Genomic DNA, 20,649 nt, shown 5'->3' on the forward strand with positions numbered 1-20,649 from the left:
ATGGGGAATAAACAAAAAAAAAAAAAAAAAAAATAATACTTACCTTTCTATGCTCCCCCGATGTTCATCTACATCATCCTGCCCTCACTTTTGAGACAGACTCATCTGGGAGTCACAGCCCATTCAGCCAATCACTGGTCGTGCAGCTGTCCCATCTTGGCCAGTGGTGATTGGCTGAGCAAGCTGTCACCCCCAGACAAGTCCGTCTAGGAAGTGGAAGCAGGATCACTCCAATGACGTAGGAAAGCACTGGGGGAATGTGGATAGGCAAGTATATGCTGTTATTATAACGTCCTGGGCAACAACATATGTAAAAAGTTATTTTTAGGCGGAATACCCCTTTAACATTACTACACTGAAATCAGGAAAGAGATGTCAAAGTGTAAAACATTTTACACAATATTATATATATATATATATATATATATATATATATATATATATATATATATATATATATATATATATACACACACACACACACACATATATACACACACACACACACATTAAATAGTAATAGGCCACTTACCCTGCTGGACATTCTGGGTGTTTAATCTCTTCACAATCATCATCCACCCAACGAGTCCCACCTTAAAATAAATATATATTTACAAAAATAGGCAACATGAGACTTTACAAAGAACACAGGGTCTCTAGACTGTTATAGATACTAAACCACTAGCCCCATACAATTTATCATGCGTCCATGATGCTTTAGGATTAGACCACCTGTGATCTATTCAAGACAATTATTGGTTGACCCCAGATTATAACTCCACACCTAAAAACATACAAAAATACAGCGTCATTACCTTTACACATAATCTGGTAGTCGGTACAGCAGTCGCCCTTGGCCAGGCAATCATCAGAACAGTAACATGCACTATCGTCATTTCGGGCCTCACCACATCTATCCTTACAGCTCCAGCCGCGTCCTGAGAATAAAAAAAAAAGAGAAGTAGAGTTAAGAGGGTCCAAAACAATTGTCAATTGTTGTCATACAAAAATTTATACGCCCATCAAGGATGTTTCTAGGATAATATACAATTACCATTTTCCAAATGTTGACGTAGCAAAGTAGAATACACCAGCAAAAAATACCAAATAAACAAGAGCATAACTGTTACACACCACAACCCCCAATGAAAAGTGCTACAATACTGCCTCCTATATACAAGAATATAACTACTATAATACTGCTTCTATATACAAGACTATAACTACTCTAATACTACCTCCTATATACAAGAATATAACTACTATAATACTTCTCCTATATACAGGAATATAACTGCTATAATACTGCTCCTATATACAAGAATATAACTACTATAATACTGCCTCCTATATACAAGAATATAACTACTATAATACTGCTCCTATATACAAGAATATAACTACTATAATACTGCCTCCTATATACAAGAATATAACTACTATAATACTGCTCCTATATACAATATAACTACTCTAATACTGCCCCTATATACAAGAATATAACTACTATAATACTACCTCCTATATACAAGAATATAACTACTATAATCAGCACAAGCCATTGAGGAAGTAAAGACCAGCGGCACTCACCGGGTTGATGCAGTGATGGTGATTTATTGGTAAGATGTCATCTTGCAGATAAGCTCAGGGCAGGGGGAGACAGGTCCAGAGGTGCTGTGCCACGGTGCACAGCACCTCTGGACCTGTCTCCCCCTGCCCTGAGCTTATCTGCAAGATGACATCTTACCAATAAATCACCATCACTGCATCAACCCGGTGAGTGCCGCTGGTCTTTACTTCCTCAATGGCTTGTGCTGATTAAATGAATTGCTTTCTCATTTACGCTGAGCACCACTGTGATGCATGAATGTCACTGAGATTACTCAGTCAACAAAGACTACAACGCTCCTCATCTCACAAAGTCACTTAACCTGAATACACAAACAGCTCCACACAAATTACGGGTCACTGATAGTGCCAACACATCTATTTGCTTGTGCATATAACTACTATAATACTGCTCCTATATACAGGAATATAACTACTATAATACTGCTCCTATATACAAGAATATAACTACTATAATACTGCTCCTATATACAAGGATATAACTACTATAATACTGCTCCTATATACAAGGATATAACTACTATAATACTGCTCCTATATACAGGAATATAACTACTATAATACTGCTCCTATATACAAGAATATAACTACTATAACACTGCTCCTATATACAGGAATATAACTACTATAATACTGCCCCCTATATACAGGAATATAACTACTATAATACTGCCTCCTATATACAAGAATATAACTAGTATAATACGGTTCAGGGAAGAAAAAAAAAAAAGAGCGCTGCACCTCACACCCATGGCTTATACTAGTGCCGCTAGGCTAAATAAAAAACATCAGAATTTTGTGTATGAATTGATCAAGCCATACTGCCCCATGTACCGCGTGCAGGTATCTGATACACATGGGTCCCTACACTAAGTCCACACTGTGCCGGTCAGTGGCCACCACCCCCGCAGGCGTGCACAGTCAGGGAACGGGGGCCATGGAACGGCCCTGCGACCCCCATATCACAAGACCAGACCCAAAAATGCCACACCAGAACCCGGCCAGCACCGCCGGCGGAGAAGGTCGCCCCCAAACAGCTTAAGTCTGGATGAGGTATCGCGCTCACCATAGCTACTGCAGATAGAATGGGACAAACAGGAGGGATTAAAACCATGTGCACTCAGGTGTCTCCTGCTGATTGCGGTCATGTGGGTCCTACCAGGAGGAGTGCAAAACACGGAAAAAGAAAGAAAGCAAAATGCAATACAGGAGAGAAAAGAGAGCTGCACCTCACACCTATGGCTGACACTTGTGCCTTTCAGTTGCATAGAAAACATCAGAATTTTGTTACTCTCCCTCTCTCAGCAGTTGGCACTCCCCTCCATAAGACCCACGTGACCCAAATTAGCAGAACACACCTGTGCTCACACGTCTGTTCCTCCATGTTTTCCTATTCTGTCTGCAGCAGTGTGGTGAGTGTAATGCCATATTCATACTTGTGTCATCAGGGGGCAGCATTCTCCGCCGGCGGTGCCGGCAGGGCCTGTGTGGGGCATTTTGGGTTTGGTCCTGTGACAGTGGGGTTGCAGGACCATTCCATGGCCTCACTTCCCAGCACGTGCATGCCTTGCGGGGGAGGCAGTCACTGACTGACACGGTACAGAGTTAGCGTCGGGACCCGTGTGAACCAGGATACCTGCACGTGGTACATGGGGCAATATGGTTTGATCAAATTGTATACCAAACTCCTGGTGTTTGTTTTTAAAGTAGCTTAGCGGCTTTAGTATCAGCCATAGGTGTGAGGTGCAGCTGCACTCTTCTCCCCATCTCACATTTTATAACTACTATAATACTACTGTTTATATACAGAAATTTTAAACTATAGTTAAAAACCCAGTAGTGGTTAATCTTTCCCATGTGTACCTATATTGCTATAGTCCTATGGTGCTATGCTATGGTGTCAGAAAAGAACATATAGGTGAAATGTTTGTCCAATGAGCTTATTTTCCACGTTTTATACTCACACACACATTCATAGCTCAAAAACAAGCAGAAACTACGTCAGCTAGTCTCCAAACTATAGCAGAGAGTATGCAATGGAGTCCGGCGTATCAATACAGGATTGTGCTGCAGCCGGCAGGACTACAGTAAGTGGCTAATCCACAAGTAAGTTTAGCAAGGTCTACCCTAACAGATCTCCTTATGTCCTATTAGCCCTTTACACACGCTCCAACAAGACGGACAGTGTTTGATTTCGGAACATGTTAGCCCCGTGCCCCGTCTCCCCGTTAAAACGTCATAAAAAGTGACATTCATTGAGACTAACGTGTATTTATTAAGTGGTTTCTTTAATTAGAGAGAGTGGTGAAGCAAACCAGATTAAATACAACCACCTCCCACATTCAGAATCTCTAAACCACACTTGTGACAGCCTTCCATTAACCGCTTCTCGCCCTTCAACCTTTCCATTAAGCTATTTTAAGAATTTTTTTTTAATTTTAAAATTTCAAACATTGTATCCAAGGATTAACAGTCAAGGTCCATCGATAACTACCAACCATGTGGTGTGGGCTCTCGATTGGCCCAATTGACACCAAGCGCAACTTCCATCAATCCACAGCCTCGGCATTGTTGTTTATGCTGTTGAGGCAACAGCGGCCCTTCCCCAGAGCAAATTTCAAAAATGAGAATTTGTGAGCAAAACTGGGGCTCCACGGCTTTGTCATGAACAACATGGAGTGAATATAACAGAAACATAGTGTCAAAACAGGATTTTTTAAGGCGCCTTTAGGGTGCGTTCACACGTACAGGATCCGCAGCAGATTTGAATGCCCAGATTTGATTTGCTTTGAATCTGCAATTCAAATCTGCTGCAGATCCCGTACATGTGAACGCACCCTAAGGCTATGTTCACACTACGTATATTTCAGTCAGTATTGCAACCAAAACCAGGAGTGGATTAAAAACACAGAAAGGATCTGTTCACACAATGGTGAAATTGAGTGGATGGCCGCCATATAACAGTAAATAACGGCCATTATTTCAATATAACAGCAGTTGTTCTAAAATAACAGCAAATATTTGCCATTAAATGGCGGCCTTCCACTCAATTACAACATTGTGTGAACAGATCCTTTCTGTGTTTTTATTCCACTCCTGGTTTTGGTTGCAATATGAGGACCACAATACTGACTGAAATATACTGACTGAAATATACGTATATACGTGTGAACCCAGCCTCAGGGTACGTTCACACTTACCGGATCCGCAGCTGATTTCATTTAATTAACTGAACACTGTATCAAATCTGCACCATCAAATCTGCTGCGGATCTGCTGAAGATCTGCTGCAGATCCTGTAGGTGTGAACGCACCCTCAAGGGGAACTATCTGCAGGTTAGACTAATCTAACCTGCTGATAGTGCCCTACTACACACAGACATACCTTCATCCTCAGCGCCCTATGTTTTAATGTAGTTCTCTGTCCAGTAAGGCTGTTCGGAGAGTTGCTCCGCTCCGGTAGCACCGATCTAGCCAGCTCCACCGGTGATCCATTAGAAGGGCCAGGATCGCTGGGGGTGGATCAGCACTCTGGGGGTGGGGCAGTGCTCCAAATGGCCTCACTGGAGAACTACATTAAAACTGCCTATATCTTTATTCTCAGCGCCCCTTGCACAATAGGGAGCCATTAGCCGGTTAGAGTCGTCTAACTTGCTGAAAGTTCCCCTTTAAAGGGGTACTCCAGGCAAAAGTTAAAAAAACAAGAAGCAATAATGAAGTCATATTCCCCCATTCTCAGTGCTACCGCAGTGTCACTGCTCCCAGTCGCTTACTGGCCTTCTGTATGTCCTGATCCCATTACTTCACTGCCCCACCCAGAAATGCCTGCTCAACAAATCAGAGACCAAGACACCTCTGCAGTCACTGATTGGCTAAGCGGGTAGTTCCTGTGGTGTAGTAACAGCACAGGAACCAGGAGATAAAGGAGACCGGAGGCTGACTGTGAGGACCAGGATAGATCATTATTGTGTTCTCACCACCACCTACCCCCCATTTTGTTTTTTATTGTTTGCACGGAAAACACCTTAAAATGTCAATGCTGTTTAAAAATTTTTTTGCAGAAATCAATAGTCCAGGCGATTTTAAGAAACTTTGTAATTGGGTTTATTAGCCGAAAAATGCATTTATATAATGAAAAAGCAGTTTGATGCTCTGCCCCCTGTCTTCATAATTTTCTATGGAGAGGGGAGAGGTGGGGGGATGATGAGGTGCCAAAACAGGACAACAAAGAGTTAATTTACAGCTACATCACCAGCTATCTCCTCTAACAGTCAGCACTGACCTCTCTTACCTCTGAATACCGGCTTTCATGCAGCTCCCACTGTTTAATCCTTTGTTCTCTGCTGGCAACTTATCTCCCTCCTTCCCCCTCCCTTCTCCATAGAACAGACAGGGGCACATCTGATGCAACAAGATGTGATTTCCTAATAATGAGCAGTGAATGAGAGAGAGAGGGGGGGGGGGGGGACCTGGGGAAAGTCTTTTTGAATGCAGATAATGGCATATTTGCCTAATAAACACAAATCACAAAGTTTCTTAAAATCGCCTGGACTAATGATTTCTGCAAAAAATAAAAAATAAAACGACAGGGACACTTAAAAAAAAAACAAAAAAACCAAAGAGCAGTATTCAGCATTTGGGACTGTGATTTTGTTTCTGTACCTGTCTTTAGGCAGAGCTGGTCAAAGTCTTGGCAGCAGCTGTTGTAACTCTTACAGAGGTTGTCGCAACGGCAGGCGGGAGGTTCGGCCTCTTGTAGCTCAAAACATCGGTCCTTACAGGACCCAGAAGTGCTATCCCATGGCGGGTCATTAAGAACTGTGTAAGACAAGTAAGGGTATATACATAAGACAGAATGAAACACATACAGTGGAAAAATAACAAATAACTGTGCATTTAAAGGGGATCTCTGCTCTGGGTAATCCCTACTTGTTACAAGTGAGCAATGGCCAAGAGATGAAAATACCAAACAAAGGACGTCCCGCTAATTTAGAACTCCCAAATTGTGGAATTGGTCAGGTCCTTTAAAGGGGTATTCCTTTATCACTTATGGAATTTCCACAGAAAAAAGGCAAAGTCAATGTATACATGGGACACACAGCATTACAATGGAGTGACCCCAGGCTTGGGATAACACTAAATAACTAAATTTGCATTTCAGGAAAATAAATAGTGCTTCAAAAGAGCGCCCCTTTAACAGTGACTTCCCTTTAGGAGAAACTTTAACCCTGGGTGCCATCCCTTTAAAATCGACATGGGTCCCGTCCCTTTAAGAGCGCCATGGGTCCCTTTAAGAGCGACCTGGGTACTTATAATGGTAACGATCATTGCTTGGTTACCATGACAATCTTACTCATGTCAGTGAGACAAAATCGTTAAGGACCTTCCATATATTACATCTTCTATTGGCCAATAGTGGACATGTGACTGTGGATGTTGTGATACATTGCCTGACAAGACCTTAGAATTTCTATTGGCTGCTATATTTCAGCTATTTGCATATGTGCTGTGATTGGCTCTTAGCGTTTAGAGTGTGGCCATTATTTCCAATGGGCCATTATTTGCTATGGGAAATTAGGGGTCTTTAAAACGTAAATTTCTTGAAAACGAAAAATCCGATCGAAACGAAAAATAGATACCACAACTCACACCGCAGAGTCTGTGCACAAAGCGGTTGGGGCTGTATTACGCGCAGAAAAATGGCTGGAAGAAACGGAAGAAGAAGAAGAAACGGAAGAAGAAGAATACGGATTACAATATGGGATTTGCAAGCACTATAACTATTACTTAAACAAACCAGAACTATAATAAAAAAAGTCAGAATTATCACAGCCACTGTGCACGATTTAGAGTCCTATTACACGGAACAATTTAACGATTAGCGACTAACAATAAACGATCGTAAACGAGAATGTTTATCGTTAACCTGAAATGGTTCACCATATTACACAGAACGATGGTCGTTAGGTACGATCGTTACTATGATCATTTAATCCTTCTGATCCCAGCAAAACAATGAACAATGAGCAATTACACTGAACGATTAGTAAACAAATGTGGAACTTGAGCGAACGAATGTGGAATTACAGCAAACGATTAGTGATAATTTTAGGTTCAGATCTAAATCAACGACATGTGAACGATTTTTCGATCGTTGCTGGCAATTACACAGAACGATTATCGTTTAAATTCGAAAGATATAACACATTTTTGCACGATAATTGTCCCGTGTAATAGGGCCCTTAATCAGGCGCAGGAGGAGACCATGCCTCCTCCCACCTTGCCATGCCCCCCATGCCCACCCTGCAGGTAAACAAGGCTGCGCCAGGTGAATACTTAAAAATAATCTCAGATTTTTTCAAAGAGCGGATGCTTTGCTCAAAAAAAATTTGATTTTTAATATATTATTTTTTATTATTTATATTTACTATATTAAATTATTTTCGAGTATTTGCCTGGTTCAGCACTGATAAATATGGCCTTTGTGTATAAAACAAAAAGAACCCTGTACGGGCCAAGTGGCTAGACCAACAAATAAAAAAAAAGGCTAAAGCCATGAGATGGCTACAAACTGGTTTTGAAGTCCTGAAATATCCTGGAGCAAATCCCCATAGAAAACTCTCCTGCTCTGGACAGTTCCTGACATGGACAGAGGTGGCAGCAGAGAGCATTGTGTCAGACTGGAAACTTCCAGCAGGACATACAGCAGCTGATAAGTACTGGAAGGCTGGAGATTTTTAAATAGACGTAAACTACAAATCTATATACATTTCTGACACCAGTTGACCTAAAAAAAAAAAAAAAAAAAAATAGCTGGAGCACCCCTTTAAGCACTTCATTCCTGACTAACAGGGTTCTTAGTGCCAAGACCCCGACCAATCGAAAAAGATTTGAGATATGTCAAAGGTTAACAATATGGAGGTGTTATTCAATCACATACAGTGGCATATTAAAAGTTACCTAGTAACAGTGTGATGGTATATTGTTTAGAGGGGGTGCTAACCTATGTATACAGATTCCATTGCTGTACAGTGCGTCCTGTGTTACCCAAGGCTGCACATGATTCCTGCATAACAAAGGCCGGCAGCCTCATATGTGGCTCAACCAGGGAAAACAAACTAAAGAGATTATCCAGACTGCAGATAGGCCCTGAACATTGGATTGGCAGGGGTCCGACTCCTGGCATCCCCGCTGATCAGCTGTTTGAAGGGGCTGTACTGATTGTGCAGGCGTCACAGCTTCTTCAATGTTTACTTACTCTCGGTCCTTGCATGGCTGTACTATCTGTAGCATCAGTGTAAGGACCAGCGTTGCCATGTTCACTTTAATGAAGCCCAAATATGCATTGAAGAGGATGTGACACTTACACAAGCCCCACAGCCCCTTTAAGAAGTAGAGGGCGCCACCATACTGATGGCTCATCCAAAGAACAGGATATTTCTTCAAGTCCTAAAAGGGTTATCCATAATTACAAAAACATAGCTGCTTTCTTCCAGAAACAGCGCCACCTTTGTCCTCAGTTTGTTAGTAGTATTGCAGCTTAGTTCCATTGACGTGAATAAAGCAGTATTGTGAAAGTAGCCAGCCAGTGTGATCCTGATCTAAACTCCAATGTTACTGTAGTGTCCCACTAGGGGTGTTACTATTATTTACACCCATCGTAAAAGTCTGTACTTTTTGTGGTCTTATTATAGTAGTAGTATTATGAGTTGACCACTAGATGTCGCTGTATTATGTATTGATGTATGGAAGCTGCACAGCTGAAGGATCGCAAAGAGTTATTGTGTTTATGTGTACCAGAATCTGTGGACCAGTAGGATTTCTGCTTTCTTCTCTCCTATTACCTATTCTCTCTATTCTTCTGTAGCACTCTTTTCACCCAATCACAGCACACCCTACACGCTGTGGAGGAAGTTAGTCCCTTGGGTGGGGGAGGAGCAAAAGCTTTACATTCGGGACGGTGTGGAGAAAGGACGCAAACAACATAGCTCTCCACAGCAGTCTTGTCAAGTACCCACACAAAGCACTATGCAGTGTTAAACCTCTTAGGAGAGGACTATTCAAAAGATAACCTCAACCCACGCCGTGGACAAGTAGAAGTCACAGAACAGGACAGTATTCACTATAGAGTCAAAGAGCTAGGAACTGATCTGGGTGGAGCAAAGTTGCAGTAAGCCTATGAACTCCATAGGCTTACTGCAGGGAACCCTCAGCATTCCGCTCAGCCCAGGTAACAAGGTCTGGGGCCTGTGTCACCCAATAGTACGGTTCGGCCAACACTAGTGGAGATAAGGTGGTGTGAAGACTAAAGTAAAGGTCAATACACAGGCACAGGTGTTCTTCTATTTCTGTTACAAGTATTCTTTTGTATCCTCCAACATCCCGGCAGAGCACATTACTACATGGGTTGGGACTCTCACGGCACCCTCCTCTCTGCTACTCTGCCTCAACACAACTATCTCCTACTCTGCACCTATCCTACAGATTTGGTTGTCCTATGTTCAAGTCAAGTGTATACCAAAGATCTTCTGTATCACCTGATACACATTTACAAACGTTATCTTCAGAGTCTGATTATTCATTACCACCTGCACAGCATACACACCGCAACCTTGGGACACTTCTCCTTTCTGTGGGTGGCGGTGGCATCATCTGTGATACTATCCCAAGGGACCCAGTAGCAACCCGGCAGGACACTGACTAAAGGGGAAAGGGAACGCCTGGCCTTATTAACTAAAAGCAGGCGTGCCATTACACCTGTGTGCCCACCTGGCACTGGCATCACTTAACAACATATTAATATCCGTCTGTATCTCGGCCATCCACCACCGAGTGGTGTCACACTGAAACACCTAACAAGTGACCGGCCGTCCTCCGATATAACACCTCACGGGGGCACTCCACATTACACTGCCTTGTCAGCAAAAATTTTATATATGACCCTTCATGGCCCTTATACAAAAAAGCTTCATTTACTTTACTAGATTTCAAAAGACCAAAATGCGTGGGCGATGCTACAGAGGTTACCGGCGGACACAATATTCTATTTTATGACAGTAGCCTCAGAATATTTCTGATTCCAGAACAGAAACGGATAATTCATTTAAGACACAAGTTTTCTCTTCCTTATATGATAAAAAGAGCAGCAAGAACATGTATACCTTATAGCCTCAACCAGTAGATTGTGCTGCAGAGCTGCTCTTCGTAGGAGAAAAATTAAAACAATGTTAAAAACAGAAAATTACATAAAATTGAAGTTTGACATTCTAGATTTTAAAATAATCCTGGAGATCTTGCACCTTTCATGCTGACCACGAAGCTAAATAATAAGCGAACACTTAAAGGAAACTTTTCAGCTTCTCCCCTCACTTACACAGTGACCTCTGCACAGTTCACTAAACCTGCCTATAGAAGTCAATGCATCCCCCTCCAGTCTGCTGTTTCCCATGCCAATAGGGTTTGTTGTAAGGGTGGGTTCACACTGTTTTAGCACTCCGTTTAATGGATCAGTTTTTTTAAAGGACAAAAAAAATAGTGTCAGCAACGTTTTTGTGTCCGTTTTGATCCATTTATTTTTTATAATGGAAGTCAATAGAAAAACGAATGCACACAAATGCATCCATTTTTTGCAATCCGTTTTTGGAAAAAAAACGGATGAAAAAAACAGATTGCAAAAACACAGTGTGAACCCAGCCAAAAGCATATGTCAATGCTGTGCACAAAGCTCAAGCAATACAGCTTCCCCAGTATGTATAAGAGTATATATGTGTGTGAGTATGTATGCTTGCATTATATATATATATATATATATATATATATATATATATATATATATATATATACACACACACACACATACATATTATTATTATTATTAATATATATATATATATATATATATATATATATATATATATACATACACACATACATATACCTCCCAACTTTTGCAAAGAGGGACATGTGCGCCGCGGTCCCCATAGCCACACCCCCATAGCGACCCTCCATAGCCACTCCCCTACAGTCACCACATGCTGCTGACTGAATAGTGCCCGATATAGTATCCTTTCCCCCCAAAAATGCCCCACATAGCATCCAATCCCCCATATAGTATCCAATGCCCCCAATATAGTGCCCCACATAGTAGCCAATGCCCACCATATAGTGCCCCACATAGTAGCCAATCCCCATATAGTGCCCCACATAGTAGTCAATGCCCCCATATATGCCCCACATAGTAGCCAATCCCCCATATAGCGCCCACATAGTAGCCAATCCCCCATATAGTAGCCAATCCCCCATATAGTGCCCACATAGTAGCCAATCCCCCATATATGCCCCACATAGTAGCCAATGCCCCCATATGTGTGGCCCGACCAGAAAAACAATAAACCAGTAACTCACCTGTCCGCCGGTCCCAGCAGCTCCTCTCCCGGCAGAGCGCGCATTCCCGTCATCCTCCGGGGCGGGCAGCGGGGTACAGAGTCACTGACTGTACCGGAAGTGATTCATGACAGAGGCTGCAGGTCACTTCCGGCACAGTCAGTGTCTGTATACCCCGCTGCCCGCCCCGGAGGATGACGGAAGTGCTCGCTCTGCCGGGAGAGGAGCTGCTGGGACCGGCGGACAGGTGAGTTACTGGTTTATTGTTTTTTTGGTGGGGCCACATATAATGCGGGACACTGGGTTCCGTTCCGGGACCGCGGGACAGCACCCGGAATGCGGGACGGTTGGGAGCTATGAGATATTATATATATATGGCTGTATTCACACGTTCTGTGAAGTTGTCCGTGCACAGGGACAGATTTATAGCCCATTGCTTTGTATGGGGCTATTCACATGCTCAGCGTTTTTACACAGATCTCCAATCCATTCCATATAAAAATAGGAACGGAAGCACAGATCCGATTCTACATAGAAATCAATGAGATCCATGTTTTTCACGGAAGTGACATCCGTGCTCGTTTTGTGAAAACCACGGATGTGATGTAATCGTAATTCAAAATGCTTTAAAAACAGATCTGTGAAAAAAATGGACACGGATGAAAAACGGATCACGGAGATAGCTAGCAGACCACTATTACGGACCAGAAAAAACACTGAAACGTGTGAATGCAGCCTAAGTGTATATATAAGTGTGTGTACGTATGTATGTTTAAGCATGTGTATGTATAAGAGTATAAGTGTGTGTGTGCGCATATGTATGTATATACTGTATGTGTGTGTGTGTGTGTATGCGTTTTAATTTATTTTATTTTTTTTGTAGTTTTCTCCAAATTTCTGCAAAATCTGGAAATTCTCTTGAACTTGGTCATTGCAGACGTAAGCCAATTTACCACAAAGTGATGAAAGCCACAAATCACACTGCAGCAGCAGATGTAACCCAGAGAAAAGATTTCTACATTTCACGCACATGCACTAAGTTTTTTCAAAAAACTAAATAAAGAAAAATAAAGACGTGATCCTCGTCAGTTTGTCACTTCTCCTGGCTCGGATCCCAACCCCCTCTACCCTCCCGCGGCCGTCATTGTCAGTAATGTTTAAGACTGGAGAAGGAAACCTCAAAACCTACAAGGTATGGAACATTTGCTTAACCTCCAGCTATTAACCAGGCCCCATGTCTGCCCCTGACAATTATCTAATTTATAAGGACATGAAACATTCTGAGCAAACACCCAGCCCCAACATTAAAGGCGCACTCGACACGAACAAGCTAGACCGTTCTACAACCCCCCTGCTTTTAAGTCCTGTTCGTTCCGATGCCCCTGGGAGCAGAAGTTTCTTTAACATGGCAGAACCTACAGTAATGACCTGTAATAACAACCCGCAGCTGGAAAAAGAACAGACAGGCCGCACGCTCAGCACAGGGCAAAAACCTTCCAACACTCTGAAAGAAAATCTTTTTGGATCATCTTTCAATGAACCCATCCATATAAATAGTGAATTGTTGTATCATCGGTGGAGTGCCGAGGGGGTGGTGGGGTTACCGCAGCACGGAGCAGCATAATATACATAGATCAGTTTTCTGGGGATCAGTCTCAGTGTGAATCCATATTAGATGGGAAAACCCAAAAAGATCCAAATGAGGCCTGGTCATCCCGGTAGACTCGCTAGGCCATGGTCACTGCCAATCGCATGGCGTTTTCTCATGCAGCGGTGTGAAAAGTACACAGAGAATGGTGAACACCCAAAGGACTGATGGGATCCTGGAATAACCCACCGACTGGTCAAGGGTGAGTGTCAGGAACTGTTCTAATTAGTTTTGAGTAAACTTGCCAAACTGTTCGGGTTTGGCAACATTCTCTGAACCCCATTGTTCTGCATTTGATTCCCGGCGGCTGGAGAAGTTGGGTGCTACCCTGGGGAGTCATGGAAAACTTTGATATGGCATAGGCTGTATCCATGTTTTCCTGGCAGTCCGACGTCTGCATCCATCCTCTCCAGCCGCTGGGAGTCATATGTCGAATGCTTGGGTTCGGAGAACGGTGACAAACCCAAACAGTTCGGCAAGTTTTTCGAACACTAGCTCTAATGAACAAGAGGAGAACAATCCAGAAACTGCAGCCAAATGGTGTCCAACTAACAGGTCTGAACTCACAACTTGCTTGGTCTTGGCCCAGATGGGTATAACAGCAGATGACCAGGTCCTGTGACCTTGCGTCCAAAGGAGTCAGAGAGGCGAGACTCCAGGGGGCAAAAGGGTAAAACTTGCATCATTGATCAGTAGAACAACTTGGCCCGGAGAGATGGATCCAGCTGGCACAAGCAGCGTGACCCGATGAGCGCTTCCTGTCAGGTGTGAACAGTTCAGGCTAGTAGAGGTGTAATGGTGGGGAAAACCCTCGAAACCGCTGGTTGGACATTTGGACAGTAGAGTGAGGCATTGGAGTCAACCAAGTTCAACCCTTCATGGAAGCTGCTTCCTCTATGGCAGATGGAGACTGTCAGAAAGACAATGCACAACCTACCGGGGACATATAGTCATGGACTGGTTTGAAGAACAGGACAGCAAGTTTTCTTTGTTTTATGGATATCTTTGGGACGAGGTAGAACGTAAAACGCAGAGTAGAGACCTACATCTAATAATAATTATAATAATAATCCACAAATTTTTACAGGTGATATTGTCTATAATGCAGTACTTGATTACCAGTGGCTGGAGAAGTTGGATACAGCCCTAAGGAGTCCTGGAAAACATGGATACACCTTATGTCCAATGACAAATGCTGCACGCTGGGATTCGTACGGACCCAAGAGTTTTCCAGATTCGCTCAGCTCTAGTTGCAGTGTATATAGCAAAAATTTGCCATGCACACTAATGGTCCTTTTACACGGAACGATTATCGTTCAAATTTGCACGATAACGTTTGAATTCGAACGATAATCGTTCCGTGTAAACACAGCGAACAATCAAACGACGAGCGAGAAATCGTTCATTTTGATCTTTCAACAAGTTCTCAAATCATCGTTGGTCGTTCACAAAAAAAATAAATAAATAAAAATAAATAAATAAAATAAAAAAAAAAAACGCAGATCGTTTAGTGTAAAGTCTTTCACCGATTTAACCTATGTGCGAGATAGGCTTAAGCGATTGCAAAAGATTTTTCCGTACGATATATCGTTCCGTCTATATGGTGATCGTTCTAAAAAAAACCAAAACGTTACTTCGAAATCGTTAATCGTGCGATTGGGCGAATTACCGATCCGTGTAAAAGTACCATAAGTTTATCCACGAGGTAACTTTTTGGATTTTCAGCAGAAATTCCTTGTTCTTCTGCAAATCCCTTCCTTTGTGTCAACACACAATCATTACTAGTTGGCCGTCTTTCCATGCAAACAGAAATGTGTGGCCAACCACAATAAAGTTAAAGGGATACTCCGGCGAACATCTTTTTCTTTCGAATCAACTGGTTTAAGGAAGTTATACAGATTTGTAATTTACTTCTATTTAAAAATCTCCAGCCTTTCAGTACTTATCCACTACTGTATGTCCTGCAGGAAGTGGTGTATTCTTTCCAGTCTGACACAGTGCTCTCTGCTGCCACCTCTGTCCATGTCAGGAACTGCCCAGAGCAGCAGCAAATCCCCATAGAAAACCTCTCCTGCTCTGGACAGTTCCTGACATGGACAGAGGAGGCAGCAGAGAGCACTGTGTCAGACTGGAAAGAATACACCACTTCCTGCAGGACATAAAGCAGCTGATGAGTACTGGAAGACTGAAGATTTTTAAAAAGAAGTAAATTACAAAAAAGATTTTCTTCAGGAGTACCCCTTAGCCTTATAAAGGCAAACAGCAATATAGGGGCTCATTTGCGGTGCTGCATTGGGCCATATAAAGCGCCCTCAGCACCTTAGCATGGTTTAAAGTGACTGTACCACCAGGCCCAGGCTGAAGCACTGGAGGCGGCAGACCCACCCTTAGTGGGAAGAAACCCCAGCCCCTCCATGACGTGACTCCATTAGAATCAATAGAACCCTATCATAGAGGGGCTGGAGTTTCCTCCCACTAAGGGTGGGTCGGCCGCCTCCAGTGCTTCTGCCTGGGCCTGGTGGTACAGTCACTTTAAGGATAGCCATATGCCTCTTACCCATTTGTATTATTAGGCTTTATTCACACAATTCCAACGTGAAAAGCCTTAAATAATAAACTCCGGGTATTTGTTACAGATTTGCATGAAAAAGTAGGGCGTAAACATCCCCTGCTGGAGCAGCGGGAACTCCATCAACCCTTGTGTAGAGGAGCTGTCACCCATAGCAACCAATCAGATTGCAGCTTTCATTTTTCAGAGGCCTTTCTAAAAATGAAAGCTGGAAGCTGATTGGTTGCTATGGGTGACCACTGCCTGGTTGCTCTGCACAAGGTTTGATGAATCTCCCCCTATATCCGCAGACTGAAGAATGGGGCGGCTATTAGATTTGTACTGCTTGGTTGGTTCTTCATGTCATATGGGGAAGGATTCAGCTTTCAGTAACCAAGCACAGGATCAAAGGCATAGAACAAGAGAATCCCCCATGGCCGCCCCCTCTCTGTACACTGCAGTGATCACATGGCTCCGGCCTAAAAATGGCTGGATCGGCTTTTCTTGACATTCAGTCCCCCATTTCCATTGCATTGGACCAGTAATACTACTAAACAACCAGACAGTGTCAGATAATACTACTGTAATATACAAAATGGTACCATGTAGTGTCCACATCATATGGTGCAAGTACCCACATAATACCATATAGCGAGCGCATATCGGTATCCAAACAACACCAGAACCATATATAGCGAAGATGATAAACACAACCGCTATATCGAGCTAATACTACCGTAGAATTGTTGACAACCAACCCAAGTAGTGATCAGATGTAGGCGCTTGCAGTCCAGTGATTGGATGACATGGACCACACATGAGTCTCTACTAGAGATGAGCGCAACTCGGGCATGCTCAAGTCCGATTGTTCGATATTTGAATACCGGCGGCTGAAGAAGTTGGATGCAGCCCTAGGGAGTCCGGAAAAACATGGATACTGCCATAGGCTTTATCAATTATTTGTACTGCATCCAACCTCTTCAGCCACCGGTAACCAAATGACGAACGATCGGACTCAGCATGCTCAGGTCACACTATCTCTAGTGCCTACATATTACCGCCATCCCTATGCACAAAATACAACCGTTATATTATTAGGTTATGTTCACACAATCTATCTTTTGTGAAAACAACGGCCATTCTTGTTGTCACAGAGAAATGAGTTCCATTGAAGTCAAAGCAAACAACGGCCGTTGTTCACACAGTGTATTGAACAATGGGCGTTAATTTAAAGGGGTTATCCAGTGCCAGAAAAACATGGCCACTTTCTTTCAGAGACAGCACCACTCTTGTCTCCGGTTCAGGTGCGGTTTGCAATTAAACTCCATTTACTTCAATAGAACTGAGCAGCAAAACCCCGCCCAAGCTGGAGACAAGAGTGGGGCTGTCTCTGGAAGAAAGTGGCCATGTTTGTGTAGCGTTGGATAACCCCTTTAACAACGTTGACATGTCATTTGATTTCAATGCAACAAAAGCAGTTTGACACTCGCTGTAACAGCTGTTGTTTTTGAGTGCCAGACAACGGTCACTTGTGTGAACATAGCCTTAGGCTGTATTCACATGTATAAACACAGCCCAAAAACAATGCAAACATAGCACCAGATATACAGTAGCACAGGCTTCTCTATGGATGTGCATAGCAGAGTGGAGTTTGTCATCTGCTGTCTACATAATATCACAGGTAAAATCACAAACCCACAATGACATTCAGCTCTGCTACATCTGCGCTATATGGGAAGCACACCACTATGGATACAATCTTGTTTTTTTTTTTTATCTTTTCCTGTCTCTACATTCTTTTTTTTATGTGAAATTTTACCAAGTTATTCATTCCCCTAAAACAAGGGCTGGAGGCGGGAGTGCGGGGTTTGGGAACATACACATTAAAGGTTCTTTTACTAATTTAGGGTTTAGTCAAACATAGTGCCTAGGGCGGCTGTAAATGCAGCTCTGAAGCACATTCCCGGTATGCTACGCCTCAAGTCATGACTCAAGGTAAGACTTCTGAGGCTTGCAGTGCTTCTACTACTATATGATAAATGCAGCCGGGACTATGAACAGGTAACAGAGACCCCCACCTCCCCCTTTACTCCAACTTGCATTAAGTTAGCAAAACAAAGCATCTCTCTCAGCCTATTGGTCGTATCGGATCACCTGATTGATTCCAGGTTGGGGATATGCCCACAGCATCTTCCATATACCGCCATCCATGGTACATATACTATACAACTCTATGGTATATACCTTATGTCTATGGTAATATCTGCATGTCTATGTCATAACATTTTATGCGTTCCTTTCCAGCAGTGGAAAAACTACAGCTGGGAGCTGTAGTTTTGCAACTGCTATAAAAAACATAGGTTATAGATCACTGCCCGGCAACTATCCCTGTATAGGTGTTCTATCAGCTTTAAAAAAAATAATAATAATTTGGGGTGACTACTTTGTTACAGGCAGCACTGTGACCACCCCCAGTGTAAGGACCCCTACAGAAATCTCTCTATATCTTAGCTTCCTGGAGCCCTGTGAGGGTACAATAGGGGGAACATGGGATATAACAGTTAGATGGTGTCATACGTGATGCTTCAGACTCTGAATAGAATTGCACTTTAAAAAGGTCCATTCACATGCGCAGATCATAAAATCTGCAGCCAATCCTGTACGTGTATATTGACACTAAATCAGCGTATAGCAAGGAAGAAGGAAAGGGGTCAGAAAAAAAAAAAAAAAAATTACTCGCATTATGCCCCTTCCATTAATAATTTATCCCTTTAAGTGGGAGATTAATTTATATTGCATTGTTTTATAGGTACCACATCCATAGCATAAGGACTAATGGTGCAGAATAGAATATGACAAGCCCAAATACAAAAAAAACAAACAAAAAAAAAAAACACTTGCATTATGCCCCTTCCATTAACTATTTATCCTTTTAGGGTGCGTTCACACGTACAGGATTACAGGTTATGATAGCCCAGAGTTATGCAGCGTTTACACGCAACAATTATCGTGCGAATTTGCACGATAACGATCGAATTCGAACGATAATCGGACGTGTAAACGCAGCGAACGAACGACAAGCAAGAAATCGTTCATTGTGATCTTTAAACATGTTCTTAAATCGTCGTTCGCAAAAAATTCGCAGATCGTTCCGTGTAAACAGTCGTTCACTGATTTTTCCTATGTGCGAGATAGGCTTAAGCGATTGTAAAACGAATTTTCTGTACGATATATCGTTCCGTCTAAACGCTGATCGTTATAAAAGAAAAATCGTTACTTCGAAGTCGTTAATCCTACGATCGGGCGAATTATCGCTCCGTGTAAACCCAGCATTACTTTCCATTGAATCTGCTACTTCAAATCGGCTGCAGATTCTGTACGTGTGAACGCACCCTAAAGTGGTAGATTAGTTTACACTGCCCTATTGTATAGGTACCATATCCATGGCATAAGGACTAATGGTGCAGAATAAAATATGACAAGCCCAAAAACAAACAAACTTATAGCAAACTTTAACAATGCCAGAATCCATAAGAAAACCACCGTCCTTACCTGAGGCGACTCCTTCGTCCCATTCCGACTCTGATCTCTTTAAGCGGTTCGCAGTAAATCCATAACAAATTTGCACCCCAAAGATAAATGTGACAAAGGATATAACCTGCGGGCACAAAAAAAAAAATCTACACGTCAGAGGGAGAGAAATAAAGCCGTGCCACCGATCAGCTCCTTTAATCAACCGCAGATGTAGCAGAGCTGAGTTGCAAGAGTTAATAGCGAGCGTTGCAACAAAGTCTCCTCTACCTGATATAACTGTAAAACACTGATCAGAGCCATAGTGCAGGAATCCCTGGGAGCCACTAGATACTGTTTCCCTTTAGGTTCAATGGAGCTGTCTGCAGGGGTTGCTGTGAGAGTTGACTCTATTAGTTACAACTAATCCCACCTGGTGGAGTTGATGGACTCATTTCATTTGTCCAGGGTCTGGTTTCATCATGTTTCGCTCACAAATCACAGGCCTGAGTGTAGGAGGCTGCTTGTAGCACCACATCCCCCCCCCTTCCCTTCCTCTCTCCCTCCGCTCTTCAAACACACACACTTCTCTCACACTTAGTCAATAGCACTTTACTTTTAACAGGCTCCAGCACAGACTGTCAATGTACTTTTGCAAAGTCAAGAGAGAGAAAAAAAAAAGTAAAAAAAATAAAATAAAATCATCTGCAAAGTATATTTCCCTGGCAACTTGAAACATCTGCTTTATGTAAAAAAATATAAAAGAAAATCTAAAAATACATCTGCCAGGAGGTTAGTGTGTGTTCTGGAGAGTAAAGCGTCTAAATGGCTGGGTGTTACGATGGACCATGCGGTGCGAGGAACAGAGGATTTAAGCAGCTGCGTTATTAGGAAAGGTAGAATGATGAAAGTTAATGTTATGTTTGCACTTT

At 42.6% G+C, this 20,649-nt stretch overlaps 1 protein-coding gene across 7 annotated transcripts in view; it reads right to left on the reverse strand.

Annotated features, from left to right (window-relative positions):
- Window positions 1-20,138, reverse strand: part of ENPP2 (ectonucleotide pyrophosphatase/phosphodiesterase 2) — a 55,807-nt gene extending 35,669 nt beyond the window's left edge. For 4 of the 7 annotated variants that reach the window (XM_069957156.1, XM_069957155.1, XM_069957154.1 and 1 more), the window contains exons 1-5: window positions 20,009-20,138; window positions 19,760-19,865; window positions 6,291-6,446; window positions 816-938; window positions 533-593 (exon numbers count right to left, since the gene is read on the reverse strand). In XM_069957156.1, coding sequence (XP_069813257.1) covers window positions 533-593; window positions 816-938; window positions 6,291-6,446; window positions 19,760-19,865; window positions 20,009-20,041 — 479 coding nt within the window. In that variant the 5' untranslated portion in view covers window positions 20,042-20,138. The remainder of the gene's footprint in view (window positions 1-532; window positions 594-815; window positions 939-6,290; window positions 6,447-19,759; window positions 19,866-20,008) is intronic. The other 3 variants (XM_069957159.1, XM_069957157.1, XM_069957160.1) reach the window with 2 other exon arrangements.
- Window positions 20,139-20,649: the final 511 nt, after the last annotated feature.

The sequence above is a fragment of the Dendropsophus ebraccatus genome, chromosome 2, assembly GCF_027789765.1.
Source record: "Dendropsophus ebraccatus isolate aDenEbr1 chromosome 2, aDenEbr1.pat, whole genome shotgun sequence".
NCBI lineage: Eukaryota > Metazoa > Chordata > Amphibia > Anura > Hylidae > Dendropsophus > Dendropsophus ebraccatus.